Source organism: Mustela erminea, chromosome 6 (genome assembly GCF_009829155.1).
Source record: "Mustela erminea isolate mMusErm1 chromosome 6, mMusErm1.Pri, whole genome shotgun sequence".
Lineage (NCBI taxonomy): Eukaryota > Metazoa > Chordata > Mammalia > Carnivora > Mustelidae > Mustela > Mustela erminea.
Window position 1 is genome coordinate 51,186,181 of NC_045619.1, and position 19,006 is coordinate 51,205,186.

The 19,006-nt window shown below is 37.6% G+C and overlaps 1 protein-coding gene across 3 annotated transcripts in view; it reads right to left on the reverse strand.

Moving 5' to 3' along the window:
- The window catches only part of MSRB3 (methionine sulfoxide reductase B3), a 163,339-nt gene that overhangs the window by 103,177 nt on the left and 41,156 nt on the right, over positions 1-19,006 (reverse strand). For 2 of the 3 annotated variants that reach the window (XM_032347145.1, XM_032347146.1), the window contains 2 exons: positions 10,026-10,134; positions 8,316-8,393 (listed from right to left, as the gene is read on the reverse strand). In XM_032347145.1, coding sequence (XP_032203036.1) covers positions 8,316-8,393; positions 10,026-10,134 — 187 coding nt within the window. Of the gene's footprint in view, positions 1-8,315; positions 8,394-10,025; positions 10,135-12,220; positions 12,310-19,006 lie in introns of those variants that run through there. The other variant, XM_032347147.1, reaches the window with a different exon arrangement.

The window sequence follows — 19,006 nt, forward strand, 5'->3', positions numbered from 1 at the left end:
AAATAAGCATCCAGAGAAACTACCATTGAGTGGTTTACAGAAAACATTTGAGAGAGTGTGACAGAAGATAATAATTAGGGGAGTCTATAACCAAGTGCTTATTTCTACCTCCCCCATTCTAGCATCAACGTGAATCATTTAACTCTACTGTTAACCTTGCTTTATTGGAATTAAACCATTTATCTAACAAACAGTTGAGTTCCAAGGATGTGCAGAGTCCTATGGCCCTGCACCAGGTAGAGATGGGGGTTACAAAAATCCCGAGGCATGATCTATTCTCTCAAGAAGTTTATTGACTTGTTAAGGGGAGATTTGCAATTAACTAATATATTTAAACTCTCAGTTACTCATCTAAGTCACATTATTTGGGGAATTTAGAATCTAGACTAAATTTGTTTTTAATTATTCAGCAGAAACTGAAACTATTTTGGATACAGATCACTAGGTCAAACTATATTATAAAACATGTGGTAGGGTTAGAATCAAAAGCAGACTATGCTGACTTAATTTTGAGAATTTCAGATTTGCATGCTGTTTATACTTCACCATGTAAATTTATTTAAAGCTGCGCAGTTTTTACAAACCTTACTTTATATGTGTATCTTTATATCTTTTATGGCATGTTTATATAATTATTTCATTTGCTACAGTAGTGCTATGAGAGAGGAAGAGTTGATGTGATTCTCACCATTTTACAGATGAGAAAAATGAGATGGATCATCTAAGGGACTTGCTTCTGGCTACCCAGCAAGTCCACACTGGAGCTTTACAGCACTTTCCCTTGGGATCCTGGAGGGCTTCTGTGCTTTTCTTTGATAATGTGATGCGATGGGTTACTTGTCCATGTATAAGACACACTGAAATACTCTTCTTTCAATGTAACTGTGGTCTTGCCCTGAGCTTCCAGATGAGATGCAGATAGAAAAGTAATTCCCTCTGTGACAGATACTTTTCCTGTAAATCACTGTATGTAGGGACAAGGCAGGAAGGGCCAATCGGATGAGGGAAGTCAATTTTATATCCTCTTCAAAACAATGTATGAGTTATTCAGCTAGAACACCAGATTAAGCCACTACTCAGAAATCTACTTCCTTTCAGAGTAGTTTCATTGTACTCGAAAGTTTACTTTGTTTAAGGATTTAGAATGAGGGAAAGGGCAATTCAAATCTTCTAAATTCAAGTTAAATGCACTTTGTTAGAGGTTAAGAAACATTTGCTGGAATCGTGAGCAATTTCCAGCTAGAGTTCCATAAAAAGAAAGCTTGATGTGAAGTTTGTATTACTCTTCCTGGTAGAATTCCATAGTGACTAAAATGATTTATGAATAAATATTATATGGATAGTGTTTTAAAGGGTTGAGAAAATGGGGTTTGAATAAAGAGTCAGAATGGAAAACTCCCTCCCCCACTTTCACATTTCCTCCACTCACAACAACAGCAACCACAACCACAACAACACAGACACACACACACATAGTTGCGTGTAGGGCACACTCAGAACATACCAACAGAAGGGGAAAAGTTGATGCTGAAAGTCTCCTTTAATGGTAAGTGGGATAGCATACATGGAATAGCATCATTGAGTAAATTGTGTGTGGCACTGAACTGGAATTTCTTCAGTGAAAGGGCTTATGTTCTTAAAGAGTTGAAAAACGGCTTAAATTTTCAAGTAGCCTAGAATAAAATTGCACAGGAGGCTCATGTGAAATGTGGCATGTGTGAACAGTTTCACAGCAGAGTTCCATTTGAAACGTAGCAATACAGCTGGAGCAGTGACTCATCGCACCAATATCTCCTGTTAACAGACACACTCTTATAAAGCCTGCACTTTCTCCCAATGTGAGGAGTTGCTTAGGCTGTTGTGATAGTAGGATATGCTCCCAAAACTTAGTCAGGCCACTTGAATTTAACATTTGTTGAATATCAGCCACATACTAGGTCTTTTCCTGCATTTAGTTTTTACACCTGTTTGGTTTTATTTTGCCCTTTTTCACAGGTGATAAGTCTGAGGTCACATATCTGGGTTCAGTTTGATGATACTGAAGCTAAAAAGAAATTTCAAGATAGAAGGAAAAGATATTTAAGATAGCTCATGTCATTTGGCCTCAGTCCTTTGCAGAAATAGAGAGAATTCAGAAAAAGTGGTGAAAATTTGGAATACAGTTACTGAAGAAAATGTAATGGGAGGGGTCAATAAGTGAAAATAAAATGACCTTCCAGTTTCAATAACTAGAATCGTGCCCATGAATCCAGCCGCTGCCCTACCTCGCAGATGCTGAACGGCCTGATGGCTTCCTCGATGCTGCTACGACTTCCTGTCAAGACTCCAAGGGACTTCCATAAGGACAACCCCTCTGAAGCCGACTCCTTACTGATGACCTGCTATGATGGAGCTATTTACCTTTGATTCAGCATTTCCTAGATTGGGATGGTCTTTCATTTTTAACTTAACTCCTGCAACAAAGAACAGTTTTTTCAAGGAATTGTGTGTGTGTGTGTGTGTGTGTGTGTGTGTGTGTTTCAGTTATGCTGAGGAAAATAATCAGACCAGAGTGACCTAAATAAAATATTAAATAAATTAATCTAAATTAATTAAAATTTTATCTTCCTATAATTCCTTACCTTTCTTCTTGTCTAAAAGTCCAAGTGCTACTGTTCTATATCTATTTGTATACTGATGTGTGACCTTCTCAAAGTACTCAGCCTCTCTCAATTTCTTTCATCTATAAAATGTGTTGTTGTTGTGGAGATTAAAAAATTTAATTTATATAAAGTACTCATAACCATGCCTGACATATGGTAAGTGCTATGTAAATGTTAACTCTTGTTTTACTATTGTTATTATCATCATCATCATTATTCATGACCCTGTGTAAAATGAGCTATTAATTCAGTGAGAGGCCTGATAAATTAGTGCATACAGAACAAAAACTATCCTATGTGGTTCTTCCAACTCTTAAACAAAATTATTAGGAGTTGATTACACATGGATGATGTTGAGACTTATCAGATAACAAGGGGGGAAAAATCCCACTGAAGCTGTCACCCTTAGTCCCTTCTCTTTTTACCTCCAGAAATCTATCTTGTGGAGCTCCTGGGTGGCTCAGTCCATTGAGCCTCTGTCTTCAGGTCAGGTTATGATCCCAGGAACCTGGGATGGAGCCTCATGTCGGGCTCCCTGCTCAGCAGGGAGTCTGTTTCTCCCTCTCCCTCTCCTTCTCCCTCTCCCTCTACCACTACCCCTGCTTGTACACTCGCTCTCTCTCGTCTTTCTAACAAATAAATAAAATCTTTTTAAAAAGAAAGAAAGAAAGAAAGAAAGAAATCTATCTTGTGCACTGCTGTGGCTTACTTCTCATTTTCATCAAGCTACTGCCTTACTCAAAATTTCTCCATAATTTATCTCACGAAGTTCAGAAATGAATCAGATCAACAAACAAATACTTAGCAATTATTTTTTCGGTTTTGGGGGTTTTTTTGAGAGAGAGAGAGAGAGAGAGCGAGCACGCGCACAAGGCCAGGGGGGAGGGGTAGATGAGAGAGAGAGAGAATATTAAGTAGGCTCCATGCTCAGCACGGATGTCACGACCCTAAGGTCATGACCTGAGCAGAAATCAAGAGTAGGATGCTTAGTCGACTGAGCCACCCAGGTGCCCCACCACATGAAAGCCTTTCTAAAAGGCACATCCAGATAGACCCTAGCATTATTTTTCTATATTTTATAAGTGTTTATTCTGTTTTCTTATCACATGATGCAACAAAAGTGCTTTAAGGGAAAAAATAGTTCATAAATTTATTTTATTTGCTCCACAACACCTGGCAAAGTGTCAGCCAAAGCAAAATATATGTGGTCAAAAATACATTCTGAATCCCTTATTTCACCAAAGCCTTCTCTCGTTTATCTGATGTGCAATAAATTCATTTTATGAAATTTCATAAGTTCAAATAACCAGAGGAGAGAACATTCTTGACTCAGTTAATTTACTAACTGAAACTCAGTAGTACCGAATGAGAAATAAACTAGGTTGGTAGAATTTGTGAATGTGAAGAAAATGTGAACCATGGAATAAATTACACATTTGGTTTATAAGCAGTCTGTGAATAAGGTTCTTGTACTTGGTAAGCAGTAAGAAAGCAGTATATTGTTGAAAGGAAATGTATTCAGGGTAAAGTACAAGTTTGAAAATGAAATGAGAATAATTGAATGGCCCTTTTTGTAAGGAAATATTATGTATAACGCTATCAGTCAAGTGAAAGTAGAGGATTACACACATAGTGAATGCACACACACACACACACACACGCACTGTGAGTATTGGTAACAGAGCAGTCAGGAAAACCACCTTTTCATCCTGCTCATGATTAGGTATTTTCCAATTCAGCACTTGTTTCTTCATTTTCTTTCTTATCTGTTCCCCTCCCACTGCTCTCATATTGTTACTCTATTTAGTCTTTTCCGCCAAATTTTCTTACCTTATTCCCTGCTTTTGAACAAAAACCCCTCATACTTTCTCACTCACGCTCACCCACACACCTCAATGGTTCCCTGCACTTTGTGTTCCAAGTGTGAAACCAACCATCTCAAGAAGGAAGCTCATTGTGGTGCCATTCACTCCTCCAGCGAATGGCTTTCAAACTTCTGTTCATAAAACCTACAAGAATTGGGGGGGGGGGGAGAATTTGGGGGGAAATATATATGTATATACACACATATACATACATATGCACACATACTCTGGGTTTTTTATCAATTTATTGTCTCTTTCTTCTCTAGCCTTGTCTACTGTTAAAACGGAGCTGGGACCTTTAAAAAAAAATTTTTTTTTCTTTGTCAGTTAGCATGATATTAAACCTTGTCAGCAGAGGGCACAGGAGGAAAACTGCCAGAGAGAACGGTGCTCCGCCCCCCTGTTTCAGTCTGCGGACTCAAGGGGCCCCCGCCGAGCGTGTACCTTCTCCAGCCAAGGGCTCCCGCAGCGCCTGTACGTCTGCCCTTCCAGGCGCTCGCTCTGCGGGCAGCATCTCCCGCACCAGGCTGCGGCAGTATGAACGCATCGGCAGCCCCGGCCTCCGCAGCGCACACCCCCCTCCCCGGTGACAGGCTCCGACAGCACAGCAGCCTCGCCCGGGCCAGGTGCTGCCTTCAGTGCCAGGAAGCAGCCAGCACCTGGCAGGAAGCAGCTCCACCGGCCACCCCAGGCCGCCACCCCCGCCACTCGGGTGCTTTCGTGGCGGAATGCCTGCAGTGAGACACCCCCCTCTAAATGGCTTTCCCCAGCACCGCAGAGGATAGATCTCCAGCAAATTTCAGAAGGTCGATTGCCAGGAATATGAACAGTCATGACACCGCAGTATAGCGGGGTACAGCCCCGCCCTCTCCAGTAAGACCCAGATTTCAGCCCCTGGGAGGGGAAGGTGCGGGGAGGGGCACTCGGGGGTAGCTTTTCCCTGGACTCTACCGCAGCCCTAGGGGTCATGATTGCTTCTCATATTTGCTTTTTCTGTATTCTTCAGAATTTCTATTTACTCCCTCCTAGCCAATCCCCTCATTACCACAATCGTCTGTTAAGGGTCGTAATTCTTTAAATTATACTTACTTTCCTGTTCAAATTACTGGGTGGTTTCTGTATCCAGATTGTGTGCTGACCGATACATACTCTCCTACATATTTTGAAGTAATGGCTAAAATTTCTTATCAAAATTAAAATAATTGAAAAAAATGAATTTATATATATATATATATATATATATATATATATATGTCAAAATCAGAGTTATCTATTTAGGTCATTTAATGAATGGAGAAGTCCACCATACAACCTCATTTGCAAAAGTAGTCCTCTCTGTCTTATCAACCAAGTGAAACCAAATCAAAAAGAAAAAGACTAAAAAAAAAAAAAAAAAAAAAAAAAAAAAAGACTTTCATTTTTCAAATTTAAATAAATATGTGGATACATCTCCTCATGACAACAGTCTCACTTGAGGAGACCAGTAGAAAATGGATAGACAGACAACAGATGGAAAGATGGATAAGCAGAAAGCAGGCAGGCAGACAGAGTCTTACCAGGATGAAATACTATTTCATATTTTTTTACCAGTTCAGTATTTTTCAAGATAGATATAGATATAGATATAGATCCTTGCTTTCCTGGGTTTCCCCTTCAGAAGTAATGCATTCTTGAACTGTCACTTTGCTTGAAGCCTTAGAGACTTTATCCCAGGACAATAAATCATAGTAAGATTTGGGATGAGTGAAAGGTATGACATCTGTAAAGTATGAGAGGGGATTATGACAGAAGATAGGAAGAAAGAAGTGGCTGACCACAGATTCTCTCAGATACATCAGTGTCAGAGAAGCATACACATAGAAGCTGAGGACTAGGAAATTGGTTCCCTCAAAACTGTCCATGCTCTGTGGCCCCTGGAAAGTCTCGGTGGACACCCAAGGTACAATTTCTCCAGTCTTAAAGACAGCAGCCCTACACCAATGAACTTATGCAATCTACAGTAAAGGCTAAAACAATTCCCCCACTAAAACTAACAAGAAACCAAGGAAGGAGAAGCATACAATTTTAAAAAGAGGGGGGCTGGGGCGCCTGGGTGGCTCAGGTGGTCAAGCAACTAACTGCCTTGGGATCAGGTCATGATCTGGAGTTCCAGGATCAAGTCCCACATCCGGCGCCCTGCTTGCCGGGGAGTCTGCTTCTGCTTCTGACCTCTCCCCTCTCACGCTGTCTTTCTCTCTCTCTCTCTCAAATAAATAAAATACAATAAATCTTTTTTTAAAATAAAAATAATAAAAAATAAAAAATATGGGGAAAAGAGAATAAAAACTTAAACCATATTCCTTAGAAACTTAGAAAATAAAAGCTTTCCGTATAAGAATGCTAAAGGAAGTTGACATAATATCACCTCAAATGTGAAACTCCCTGAATCTCACCAGTACCTGTGTTGAAACAACGATCTTGCTTTTCAGTATTTGTGACTCAAGATCTCACATGGGTTCAATCCTTCATTTACAGTGGTTCTGTTTCTTATTTAAAACAATAAGTTTTCCTTAGATCCACTACTTTACTGAATCACATGATGGGGAAAGAGATGGAGATTCTTAAACAAAAGGCAAAGGGGATGTGGCCAATTTTTACCATTTGGGATATTAACAGGTTTAACATGGCTCAGCAACTATCTTAAGTGTTATATCAACTATTATGACACAAGCTAAAGGTGTTGAAATATAAGGATGTGTGTTTTCTGAGAAGAAATGGGTGACAATTTGAAGGGCTGGGGTTTTTTTTAACATGAAGAATAAATACATAAGAATTCAGAACAGATTCTCAACCAACACTAATGTGCAATAAGGTTTATGCAGGTTAAGAAAGGTTTTAAACTTCTAAAAAAATTTCAAGGAAACTACTGTTTCCTGTTATTTCTGGAAAAAATCTGTAAATGCTAGTGTTTTAAAAGGGAAACATTTATGGAGAGATATTAAGTATGTTTTACATGCTACACATATAGGATTCTTGTTTGTTCCTTTCCCCTTAGAAATTTGTAATTCTGCTTTAAATAACTGACATTTACTCTCATTTAAGCTTTCTGTCTTTTCATTCCCCTAAATAAGCATCTCCATGGGAAGTACAGGGCATCTAGGATTTTTCTACACCTAGATAATTAAATTTTGGTAAAGATTTTCCTTTCTTGAATAAGATCCATAACCTACACTGTCTGAATTGACTGTTTTGGCAAAAAAATCTCTATACTGCTTGTTTTACAGTAAAGTATTGGCATCTTTAAAATAAAGATAATTTGCTTACATATATGTACACCTATCGGTTATAATACCCACATTACTTTCAGTACAGGTATTGCACTTTGTTACAGAAATATGAATAATCAACCTGGTGGATATTATTCAATCGAAGGATGCATGAGAAGAACTTTTACTGTGGCCCAATAAATGAACTTAGGGCTATCACTTGGTAGAAGGAAAATCAATAAATATATAAACAATTCTATGCCCACCAAAATCTCTTTCATTGCTCTTCCAAGCACCATGGTTAATTGCTATGAGCAAGTTAACGGAGATTTTAAAGATCCAAATAGTGCAAAGGCAGCCAGTCTACCAACTGGTAATTTATCATGAAAGTCAACAATTACTTCTGTTTTGTAGAGAGAAAATAGAAATAATAGAAATAAGAATATTTAGTAGCATAAAGATCATTTATTTTAGTAGCATAAAGATTCTAATGTGAATGAGCAATAACTAGTTTGTTGTCATCTATGATATTTCCCATATCCATAGGTTTTTCACACACTTACTTGAACAATGGAGTTCCACAAACAACACATTTATATATTCCAGGATCTTTGTGATGTGTATATTCTCCTTCAAAGGCACTGATAAACAATAAACAGAGCATTAAAAAATTTAAACAAAGTTAGTATTATTTCTTACAGAATGTATTTACTTAAAATATATTTCTCTAATAAATCTTTCAAGGCCTTTTTGTCTTAAAATGAGAACAGACCAAACATATGGAAATCTGAACATTACTAATATATTTCAAATCTATATAATAAAATGTGCATATAACTACCCTAAACTAGAGCAGGTTAAAAAAAAAAAAAAAAAGATCAAGCCATCTAGTTATGTAATGCTTAGAAAAAAATTTTTGTTATTAAAAAAAAACCTTATAATTCAGATTCACAGGAAAAAAAAATTACTACATAAGATTTCTACCTATTCTACAGTGTCCAAGAGTGTATACCCAAAAATGCAGAAGAGTCCAAGACTTCAAGTGGAAGGAGTCTTATTTTTTGGTTCGAAAAGGAATATTGCAGCTTTAAGGGAATATTTTTCTAAGTTAACAATCTTAAAGGCTAGGAGGTCATTCAGCTAATACAAATCAGCTGTGCTAGCCCAACAAAAAGTCTATGTGCTCTGCAGCTTGTTTTTATTATCCTTTCACCCTCTTTATGAGGTCCAATTTTTTTATAAACAGAATTTTTAAGAATGACCTAATCTCTAGTTGTTTGTGTGCATTAAATCATTTGGCTAGTCATGTACACAGCGGGACAGGCAGAGGTCCTCCTGGGCTGAGGCTGAAGCCCACCACTGGCTCACTATGTGGGTGAGAGTAGACTCTGTCAGAGCTTCGACATTGGGTAAATTCCGTAAACAGTATATACTATGACAGGAAGAGAATGTTGCCTATTAACAAGGCCCCCGTGTGTGGCAGAGGGCTCTTTCAGTTCATGAATGAAAACAAGAAGTTACATCATTAATAAATTTGGATCAGAGGTAAGTCACAGCCCTATGCCAGCCTCCATGGTATAAATTAAACAACAAAATGGTTGGACCTTGGCAGGTTACCTTTGAGCTGGAATCAGCTGAGAGAGACTTTATTCACTAAAAACGTCTTGGAAGTGAACAAACTCTTTTTTCAGGACTCAGGGCGAACTTCCAAGGACCAAAGCCATGTGAGGGCAGTTATTGAAAATTTTTGACATTCCAACCACAAATGAGCCAATAAATACTTTCTCCACATGTGCTTCAAAAAGAAATTGGAGTGGGGTAGAAAGGAACTAAATTATGCTACCTTCTTTTTGCAGCCAAAACGTCTATACTTACAATGGCCACCTTCAAAATTTCAGCATCCTGGCACAATGCCATGTCCCTCATGGTTTTGCTTACTGTGATGTCTTCCCAAAAAATGTACCTAAATCGCTATTACTTCCACACATTTTGTAGTAAACTAAAAACAGGCCCTTAATAAAAGCCTTGTGACTTTACATAAGATAGAGTGTTCATTAAAAGGGGGAAAGAATAAATAAAACTTAGTCTTAACCTAAACAATACCATTTTCAACCTTTTCAAGGATACTAATTTGTAGATTTTTAGCAAATAAGTGTAGAATTCTCTAAATTAAATGGCAAGGAAAAGGATTCAGAGCCGTGGAGGTGGGGGGGGGGGTGGGGGGTGGTGAAGAAAACTAGTTCTTAATGACTTTTTCTTACAGCTCATCTTACCTTTCGGTCCCTTTCTCCTGAGTGACATGGTACTGCAGGGGTGTTAGCCGCTTCCTCAGTTCCTGCTGGGAAAAGACCACCTTACAGTTCTTTTTATCCCTACATGACCCTGGAAAGAGAGAGGATATGGGAGAAGGAGTCTTTTTAGTTCGAATCCTAAATACTTGCTTTGGCTGGGCGCCACCGCCCAGCTTCTGCAGTCACTTGTCAACCATTAGACTGGTCCCTAACGCACCAGACAAAATTATCTGAACTGCAGCTGACTATTTCTCTCCGGTGGAAGAGAATCTTTCTCACGATTCAGGGGCTCCCACTGGAGCACTGACAAGGTGCCCTAACCAAAGATGCCAACATGGGATGGTAACAACTCACTGAATGTTCCCAAAGGTGGTAGTATGTCCTTTGTCTCCTAATACCAGGAAATCCTTTTTTTTTTTTTCAAAGAAATTCAAAAAGCATCACCCTGCTTATGAGCATTTACATCTTATATATAAGATGATGGGCATATGATACTGAAGAGTAACTCCCCACTCAACAATTCTGCAACTTAGTGGGATAGCTTGAAACCATCATTCAATTTCCATTCTAAGCCATTTAAATGGCATCCTATTTTTTTTTAAACCCTAAAGATGCATTTTTCCATAACTTAGGAATTTGTTGTTCTCTGTGATTCTATCAGACATTTCACTAGGTTCTGTGAGTTCTTAAAAACAAATGTCTTTAAAGACTGTATCTTCCAATGTTAGAGAGGTAGCAAGAAAGCTTTAATAGACTCCAGAAGAAGGCTTTAACACTAATGTAGATTCAATAAGTTCCGAAGAAAAGGTGAGAAAAATAGGGAGGGGGGAGACAAAGAGAAGAAATAAAGTGAATGTGATTTTACTTAGAGACCCACAGTCTTCTTTTTGCAAAGTACATCTAGGAAGACTTCACTGATTAAGTGTATTTGAATGGGGAAATAATTGTAATGTGACTGTAATAACAATGGCAGCTTTTATTTCAGCCTACACAGACTGCAGTAAAATGTTCAGACAACACCTGTTTATATGTAGTATTTTATTTTACCTACACAAATGATTGAAAAGAAATATAACTCCGCGACAGCGCAACCCTTACTCAATGCAATAAAATTGCCCTTTTTTTTTTTTAAGGCCATCCATCATAGTGGGAAAGAGGCTTGCAGTGGGTCCTATGTGCAAAATCTCTTACCATGTTTTGAACTTTCTAAAAGAAAGCTTGCTTCATTACCTGAATACTGAACTTCCTCTGAAATGGAAAGAACTCTGATTAAAATAGAAAAGCTCCCTACATCTTTTACTGGTAAGTCACCTGATGTCATAGTATGTGAGGTCACTGAAATGAAACCAGGAGAAAACTGACTAACCGGTTCCCCTGATTGTGGGATTGAAGAAGCATATCAGCTTCCAGAATCAGGGCCACCAAGACAGAGCGGCTGATCCTCGATGAGAAAATACAGAGGCGGGAAGATAGCTAACCAGAGCCAAACAAAGTCGCACCTTGACCTAGGCCTGTGGGTTGTCAAACAGCGCCTCTCCTGACCTTCCACGGAGCAGGCTGGCCTTGCTCTGGCCTGGGAGGATCAACAGGGACAGCTGGCATATGGCTGATGGCGTGCCGGTCTCTCATCTCGGTGGAACCCATATTACACTAGGCTTTACCCAAACACCTACTTACTTACACTTTCAATCTTTTCTGAGGGGCAGATGAGAAATGTTTGTCCTTTCCGAGCCCACCTTTCCAGAGCCTGAACACGGAACTGCTTTGTTACCTTTCAGTTGACTGTCATAACCGAGTTTCTGTTCCGTTCACTCTAGACTCTCAGAAGTGATCTTTTTGTTTTTATTTCTCTATTAGTTGGAAGGGTTGTATCTCTGTTGATTTTGTCCAAAAAGATTCATTAATTGCAAACTTAATGTGACAAAATCTCTGGGTTAAAAGTATTCTTTCCCATGGCACAGAATTAAAATCTGTACAATTAGAATTAAACGATTCTGCCCAAAATATTTTTGTTAATATATGTTCATTCATACAAAAAGACCAATTGTGTTCCCAAAATTGAGAGAACTAAGCTACCCATCTGTATGTCATTTAGCACAAGAGAAGCAACTGCAGGTTTAAATTACACGGTATTGGGTTGCAATTTCCTAACATTGGATGCTTTTCTGCTTTTTTACCTTGAGTCATTTACTAAGGAGTGTTCATAAAAAGTAGCTTAAAGCACAGATGCTTGCAAATCGTTTAGGCAAAGATGTCTCTCTCTTTTTCATTCTTCCTCTCTCAAAAATCTCTTCTGAAGAAAGAGAATAAAATTGCTGGTCAGTTTTGACGAACCACGTAAAGTATTTGTACAGAGAGAAAAGGTAAAATTGAAAACATCTGATTGAAGTAAATACGACAAACATAAAAGCTTTCCTAGTGAATGAAGGGTATTGAGGACACTTTATTTCATAGATTAGAAATTACTTTTGATCTAAACATTCTTAAAAACAGATTGTTTTTCCACCATGAACCATCTCATTAACTATGCCACAGAGACCTCGTTTTCATGGCAAGCTTTGAAAGACGGCTGTGCTCTTTTGTCAGACTCCATCTTATCTGGGAGGGGGATAAAGATTTCAGTCTAGCTTTCTTTGTTTGTCTTTCAAGAACCACTAAAGCAGTATTCACACAAATTTTGTAGGAATGTGCCCTATGTCACAGCCTACAAATTATTTGGTTTTGGTGCACTTAAAGGTCATCTTCCAAATTAGCAAAATTTTCCTATATCCTGGCTTTTCAACCTTAAATATAAATATTGTTTCCTAACTGTAAGTGAGGTTTTTTTTTGTTTTTTTTTGTTTTTTTCCTTTAAGAAACACTAGTGCTTATTTGAAGTTGTAGAACTTTGTACGTTTTTATTCTTTGGTCATACCATGTTCTCAAAATAATTAGGCTTTCAAAGTGTATCTAATAGCAAAAGGAAGTATATGCAGACTAGAAACAGTTATTGTGATTTTATATCAAACAACCCAATGAGCAGTTAGGCAGATTTTAATAAATTTCTTGCCACATAGTTTAATAATATACTTCCTGGACAATTGAAAGCTATACTATTACATTAGTTCTTCTAGCGTCATAACCCAAAACTGACATATATAAACACAGAAAGGCTTCCCTTTTGTCTCTGATTTCCTTTCTCCCTCTCAGGCTCACTTTTCTAAAGTTATATGGTGCCACTGTTAATTTCGAAGAAATCATTTCATTTTGAAATCCTAGAATAATTCATTGGATGGTTTCCCTTCACTATCTTCACTTAGGAACTGTAATTTTCTTATTACACAGGGTAATTTAACATTAGTATTATATGACATCTGCTCAATGACCTCTAAATTGGCTTAGAAGTATGTTAGGGAAAGACTTTTCCCTGTATTTAAATGTTTACTAGAATGCTTCAGAGGCACAAGTGAGTGTGTGTGTGCACACATGCAACACAAAATATGTTTGGGGGAGTGATACTGCCACCTCGGTATCTCACCATAACACCAGTCCCTATAGAGTAACTTCGGTATAGATAAGCTCCATCTTGAACCCCATCCAAGAGTATTTATTGACTGAAATATGCCTGAAGTCTCTTTTTATATTGGTGCTTGTTCCATTGAGGCTTGCTGCCTCAAAGCCAGTATTATCTTGAAGCTCCAATGGCAAGCTCTTGCTCTAAGTAGAAACAGACTTACAGCAAAAGTTCATGTTCTAGTTCTGCCTGCTACCCAGTCATGTGACCTCAGGCAAGTCAGTCTCCCTGACCATGTGCTGACACCTTCACAGGTCTGCTCTAAGGACCACAGCAATGATCTAAGTGATCTCAGCAAACACTGTCTGAATAAATGCAGTACCACATTATCATGCTGAAGCCACTAAATTCTGAAGTTAAAAATGTATTTTCAAAGGTAGCCAGGTTAACTATTTCAGTGTGCTGCAGTATTTTATTGGTAACCATTTTTCTATAATAATTCCCTTAGGACAGTATTTTTCTCACAAATTTTCTTTTTAAATGATTAAAATAAGAATTAAAAGAAAACTAAAATTTGAGTATTTACTATGTGCCAGGCACATTTCTAGGCATTTTTACATAACCATGTTTAATCCTCTCAATAATTCTAGGAGGTAGACATCATGCCCATTCTACAGATTCAGAAACTGAGGCTCAGAGAGGTTGTAAAATAACTAAGGACAAACAGTAAATAGATATATCAACCCAAACCCAGGGCTATCTGACCCTAAAGCCCATAGTCATTATATAGTCTGTGAGGACAAATTATGCTACTGTTTTCTTCTTTCTTCTTAAATCATGCAGTAACTTTTAGCTCAAGAACTATTGCTAACAACTTAAGATAATAAAGGAAAAGAGTAATAATCACCATAGTACACTCAGAAAAATAAATACATTTGTCTGCTGGCCAATGTCTGTTTTCCTGTGTTCATTCCCTCAGCAGAAGGTCAATGACAAGGTTCAAATGGGATTCTCACAAAGTCTATAAAACGTTGAAAGGCTTTTTAACTTCCTGTTAAGAAGTAAATCAGATCTGTTACCTAAGTCTTAGAACACTTTTAAGTCATAAATCTTACATTTCATTGTGAAAAATCAAAACAAAACAAGACCTAAAGACCCCATAACTTTAGTTTTGGTTCTAGGATCAGAAAAAAATGAAACTATTAAATATTTTCCCAAGATAATAAATAAATAAAAGATGACAAGACCATCTTGTTTTGCTTTGAGTTTAGTGGGTTTAAACAGTAAAATTCATGTTGAAATAGCTTGCTACTATATTTCAAAGTGGTATGCTTGAATTTTCATTACCACTTTGAATTTTCAGTTGGTTATTAGTCCATCACAGTGGAAAGCTGAACACTATCCAGATATGACAATGTTAGAAATTTCTAAATAAGCGGGCATTTATAAAAGCCAAATCTAGTCCATTTTTAGAATAGCATGTGAAATGTATTCCATGAACCATTTTTTTCATATATGTTTGTTTGTTTTGCGTTCCAGTAATTCAATAAAGACTTGGAAAAAAAAATGCCAAGCATGAGGAAGAAAAGCTTTCATGCCTATAGAAGCATACCCAATTCTGATTTTTCTCTCAAATAGATCTACATAGGAAAAACATTCCCGAGGTTAACATGCAATCTAAGATGTCATGACACTTTTGCCTCAATACTGTGGCTTCCATGAAACTAGAGTTGCGGGGCTTACTTATAGGACCATTGATCCAACACTTTTTTCTTACTTTTTCTAAAGGCAACAAAAGTGTTGAATGCTTACAGAGTGCCAGGTACTGTGCTAAATAAAATATATTCATTCATTCCTCCAGTAATCATTGAGCACCTATTACATGTTGGCATTATTCTATGTACTTAGGCTATACCAGTGAACAAAATAAAGATTCTGTTTTCATGGAGCTCCTGCAAAAGCAGCAGGGGTGGGGGAAGACAGAAAAAACACAATGAAAATAAGTAAGCAAATTAGATAGCCTCTTTGTAGGTGACAAGTACACAGGAAGGAAAGGGCAAAACTGAGCACAGCAAAGAAGATTAGAAATGGAAGAAGTTACAGGCTGTAGCCTTAAATATGGTCAAGGTAGGGCTTACACTAATTCATGCTCCAGTGGTAGAGACAGAGACAGGGAACTGCAAGACATGTGCCAAAACCTGAATGTGAATTAGGCAGAAAGCAACAATTTAAACATGCAAAGAGTAAGTTTTTAAACCAGGAAATTTACAATTACATATCTTCATACAGACATTGTCTGGCATTACTTTTTAATCCCAAGAGAAATGTTAGTGAATATCCTTTTAGCAAAGAGTTATCCTCGAAATATTTCTCCAAGAGCATCTGACTGGCTGAACTTTGAACCCAGAACTAGAGTGCAGTCTCTGCTAACTTGCTCTGTGTAATTAATGTCATCCCTTTCAGACTACAGATTATCATTCCCAACCTGGAGTCATGTGTGAGAGGACACTCAATAGATGTTTTTCAGTGATAAATTTTTGATAGACCCAGAGAGCAAAATCCTTTAGCCAAAGGATGCTTTTACCCTTCTGGAACAATCCAGTCCCTCCTCCCTGCCGAATGCTTGTGCAGGTGATGTCAGGGAATATTCATAATTAAAGAAAGCTTAAAATTTGTACCTAACCTGGTTTCCATATTTAAAAACATTCCTAATTGTTACATTTAGGTTCAGTTTCATTTCATTCATCCTCCAAGTCTTAAATATAACACAAAGAAAATAAAACTTCAGGTCTTAAGAGTCAGAATGCAAAAATCTTCCAAAAGATTTTTTTTTCTATATGTGAGAAAAATCATATCCTTGTCATAGTAATTATCACATTTCATGCCTTCTCATTGTTTTTCTATTCACATTAGACAGTTCTACAGATCGGTTTCAGTTATATTCTGTTGATGCATGCACAGAGTTCTAATTAACATCAATGGACATTAGAAGCATGCCAAAGCAACATACCATTTTAAATGTTTTGAATTAAACAAGACCATATGTTTTAGTGGAGCCTAGTTGAATGATAAAATTGGTCTCTGGTTTCCATACTGAAGGTCTGAATAGATAAATGAGAGAATACTTTTAAGGAAATTTTCCTTCCAGGTCTACATACTTATTTATTCAGATAAATTCCAAATAAATTCATATTTATTCGGATAAATTCATCCCTACTCTGATAACGCCTTTCTTCTGTATACCTTTAGTACTAGTGCATTTACTCTACCAGGTACTAGTTAATGGGCTAAAATAGCTTTTTTTTTTTAAAGATTTTATTTATTTATTTGACAGACAGAGATCACAAGTAGGCAGAGAGGCAGGCAGAGAGAGAGAGAGAGAGAGAGAGGGAAGCAGGCTTCCTGCGGAGCAGAGAGCCCGATGCGGGGCTCCATCCCAGGACCCTGAGATCATGACCCGAGCCGAAGGCAGCAGCCCAACCACTGAGCCACACAGGCGCCCCTAAAATAGCATTTTTCAACTACTCTCAAATGTCTTCAGTTGTTTCCACTTTATTTTCCCAGATTATAAATTCTTTGACAATACAAACTGTTGAGCCTCATATTAATTCATACATTCTACAACTACTTATTAAACATCTACAGTGAATCAAGAACTATGATTAGCTCTGGAAAGTTAAAAACAAATAAGTCAAGGTTCTGATCTTAGGAGAGCACACATTCTAGCAGGAAAGATATAAGAAGAGCCATCAATATAATGTGCAGTCACATGGTAAAAGTATACACAAAATTTTGTGTATAGAACGTTAACAAAGAAGACATTAATATTCTCAAACTTTGCCCATCTAGATTGACAAGGTCCAATTGTAACTGAGATATGGGAAACTCATATATTGTAGAAACAGCATCTATAGGTTCAGAGGGCTAGGGAAGATTCAAATAGGGCAGAGAACTCCATCTAGACAAGCTGAGATGTAGTGTGATCAAATGTGTTCAATGTCAAGGTGTTAAGTATCCAGGTCTGATGAATGGAATCCAAAGCGTCTTTCACACAAGAGGTATCAGCTAACTTACCAAAGTAAAAACAGACAGGATAAAGTGTGGATTTAGATTTGGAAGAGGAGAAATTGTGTAGCTGAGAAATAAGGCAGTTTTGGGGTGCCTGGGTGGCTCAGTGGATTGAGCCTCTGCCTTTGGCTTAGGACCTCTCCCAGGGTCCTGGGATCTAGCCCCACATCAGGTTCTCTGCTCAGCAGGGAGCCTGCTCCCCCCCCCCCCCACCGCCTGGCCTGCTCCCCCCACACCACCCCCACCTGCCTCTCTGCCTACTTGTGATCTCTCTCTGTCAAATAAATAAATAAAATATATTTTTTTAAATAAATAAGACAGTTTTAATATTAAGGGGAATGTGTGCAAGCTTTTTCTCACTGGAAGTCAATGGGAGTACATTTATTTCCCACAACATCCAAAGCCTATTAATATGGTTTAAAATTCTAGCTTTTAATAGTAAGTTCCCATAATTAGGGAGGCATGAGTTTCTTGATAGGAGACATGGAGATGCTTGCCACTATGTGTATCCTGGTGAAACAGTCACCTGAATGACTGTGTAAGACAGAAACCACATTTTATATTTCTATCTATTACTTGTGTGTCACAAGTAAATTTTTAATTGTTGAAGTCATATGTAGCAATAATTTTATCAACGTTCTTTAAGTATCTAAAAGAACTAGAGTACTTTATCAACTCTTCAGAATGTAATGCAAATACCAAGAGCAATGATTTTTACATTAATGTGGACCACAAAGCCTAAGTTTTGGGAAATATTTAAAACATCTCTTGATGCAAAAAGCATTTTCTTGCTTGCAAAGCATATGAGTAAAAAGAGAATTTTTAAAGGCACCGCCATCATCAAATGACAATGGTGGAAGAGAAAGTCACTTAACTTCAAGTCTATCTGATTGCATGTGAAATGTCTGACAAAGTTGGAGTTCCCTGTTTTTAATTTTTTTTTCTAGTATGGGTCTTCACTATAACATCATGGCCCATACAGGGAAAGAAAAAAAAAAATTAAAAACAGACAGGCTCATTTCCATTCTACATTTCACATGCAATCAAAAAGACTTGCAAAAAAATAGCTTGCTCTCCCATCCTGCCTTGCCCCTTTGAGAGCAGACTGAAGGGAAGATGAGGGGTAACTATCCACAAAAAGGAAGGACAGGATCTACCACTTAGGGATGCAGAATTCTATTTAAATGTAACATTAAGAATACTTCATTAGAAAGAAAATAAAATTTAGACTGTCTGAGAGCTTAGCTTTGTAAATTTCCAAAATTATATTATCTCCCAAATCAAATGTAAAATTTAAATTAATTCTAAATTAATGAGCAGAAAACAAGTCTGCAATTGTCACTCAATGAATAGCTAAATTTGAGTCTGTATGTTCCAGAAAAATCTGAACGAGTCTAGAGTG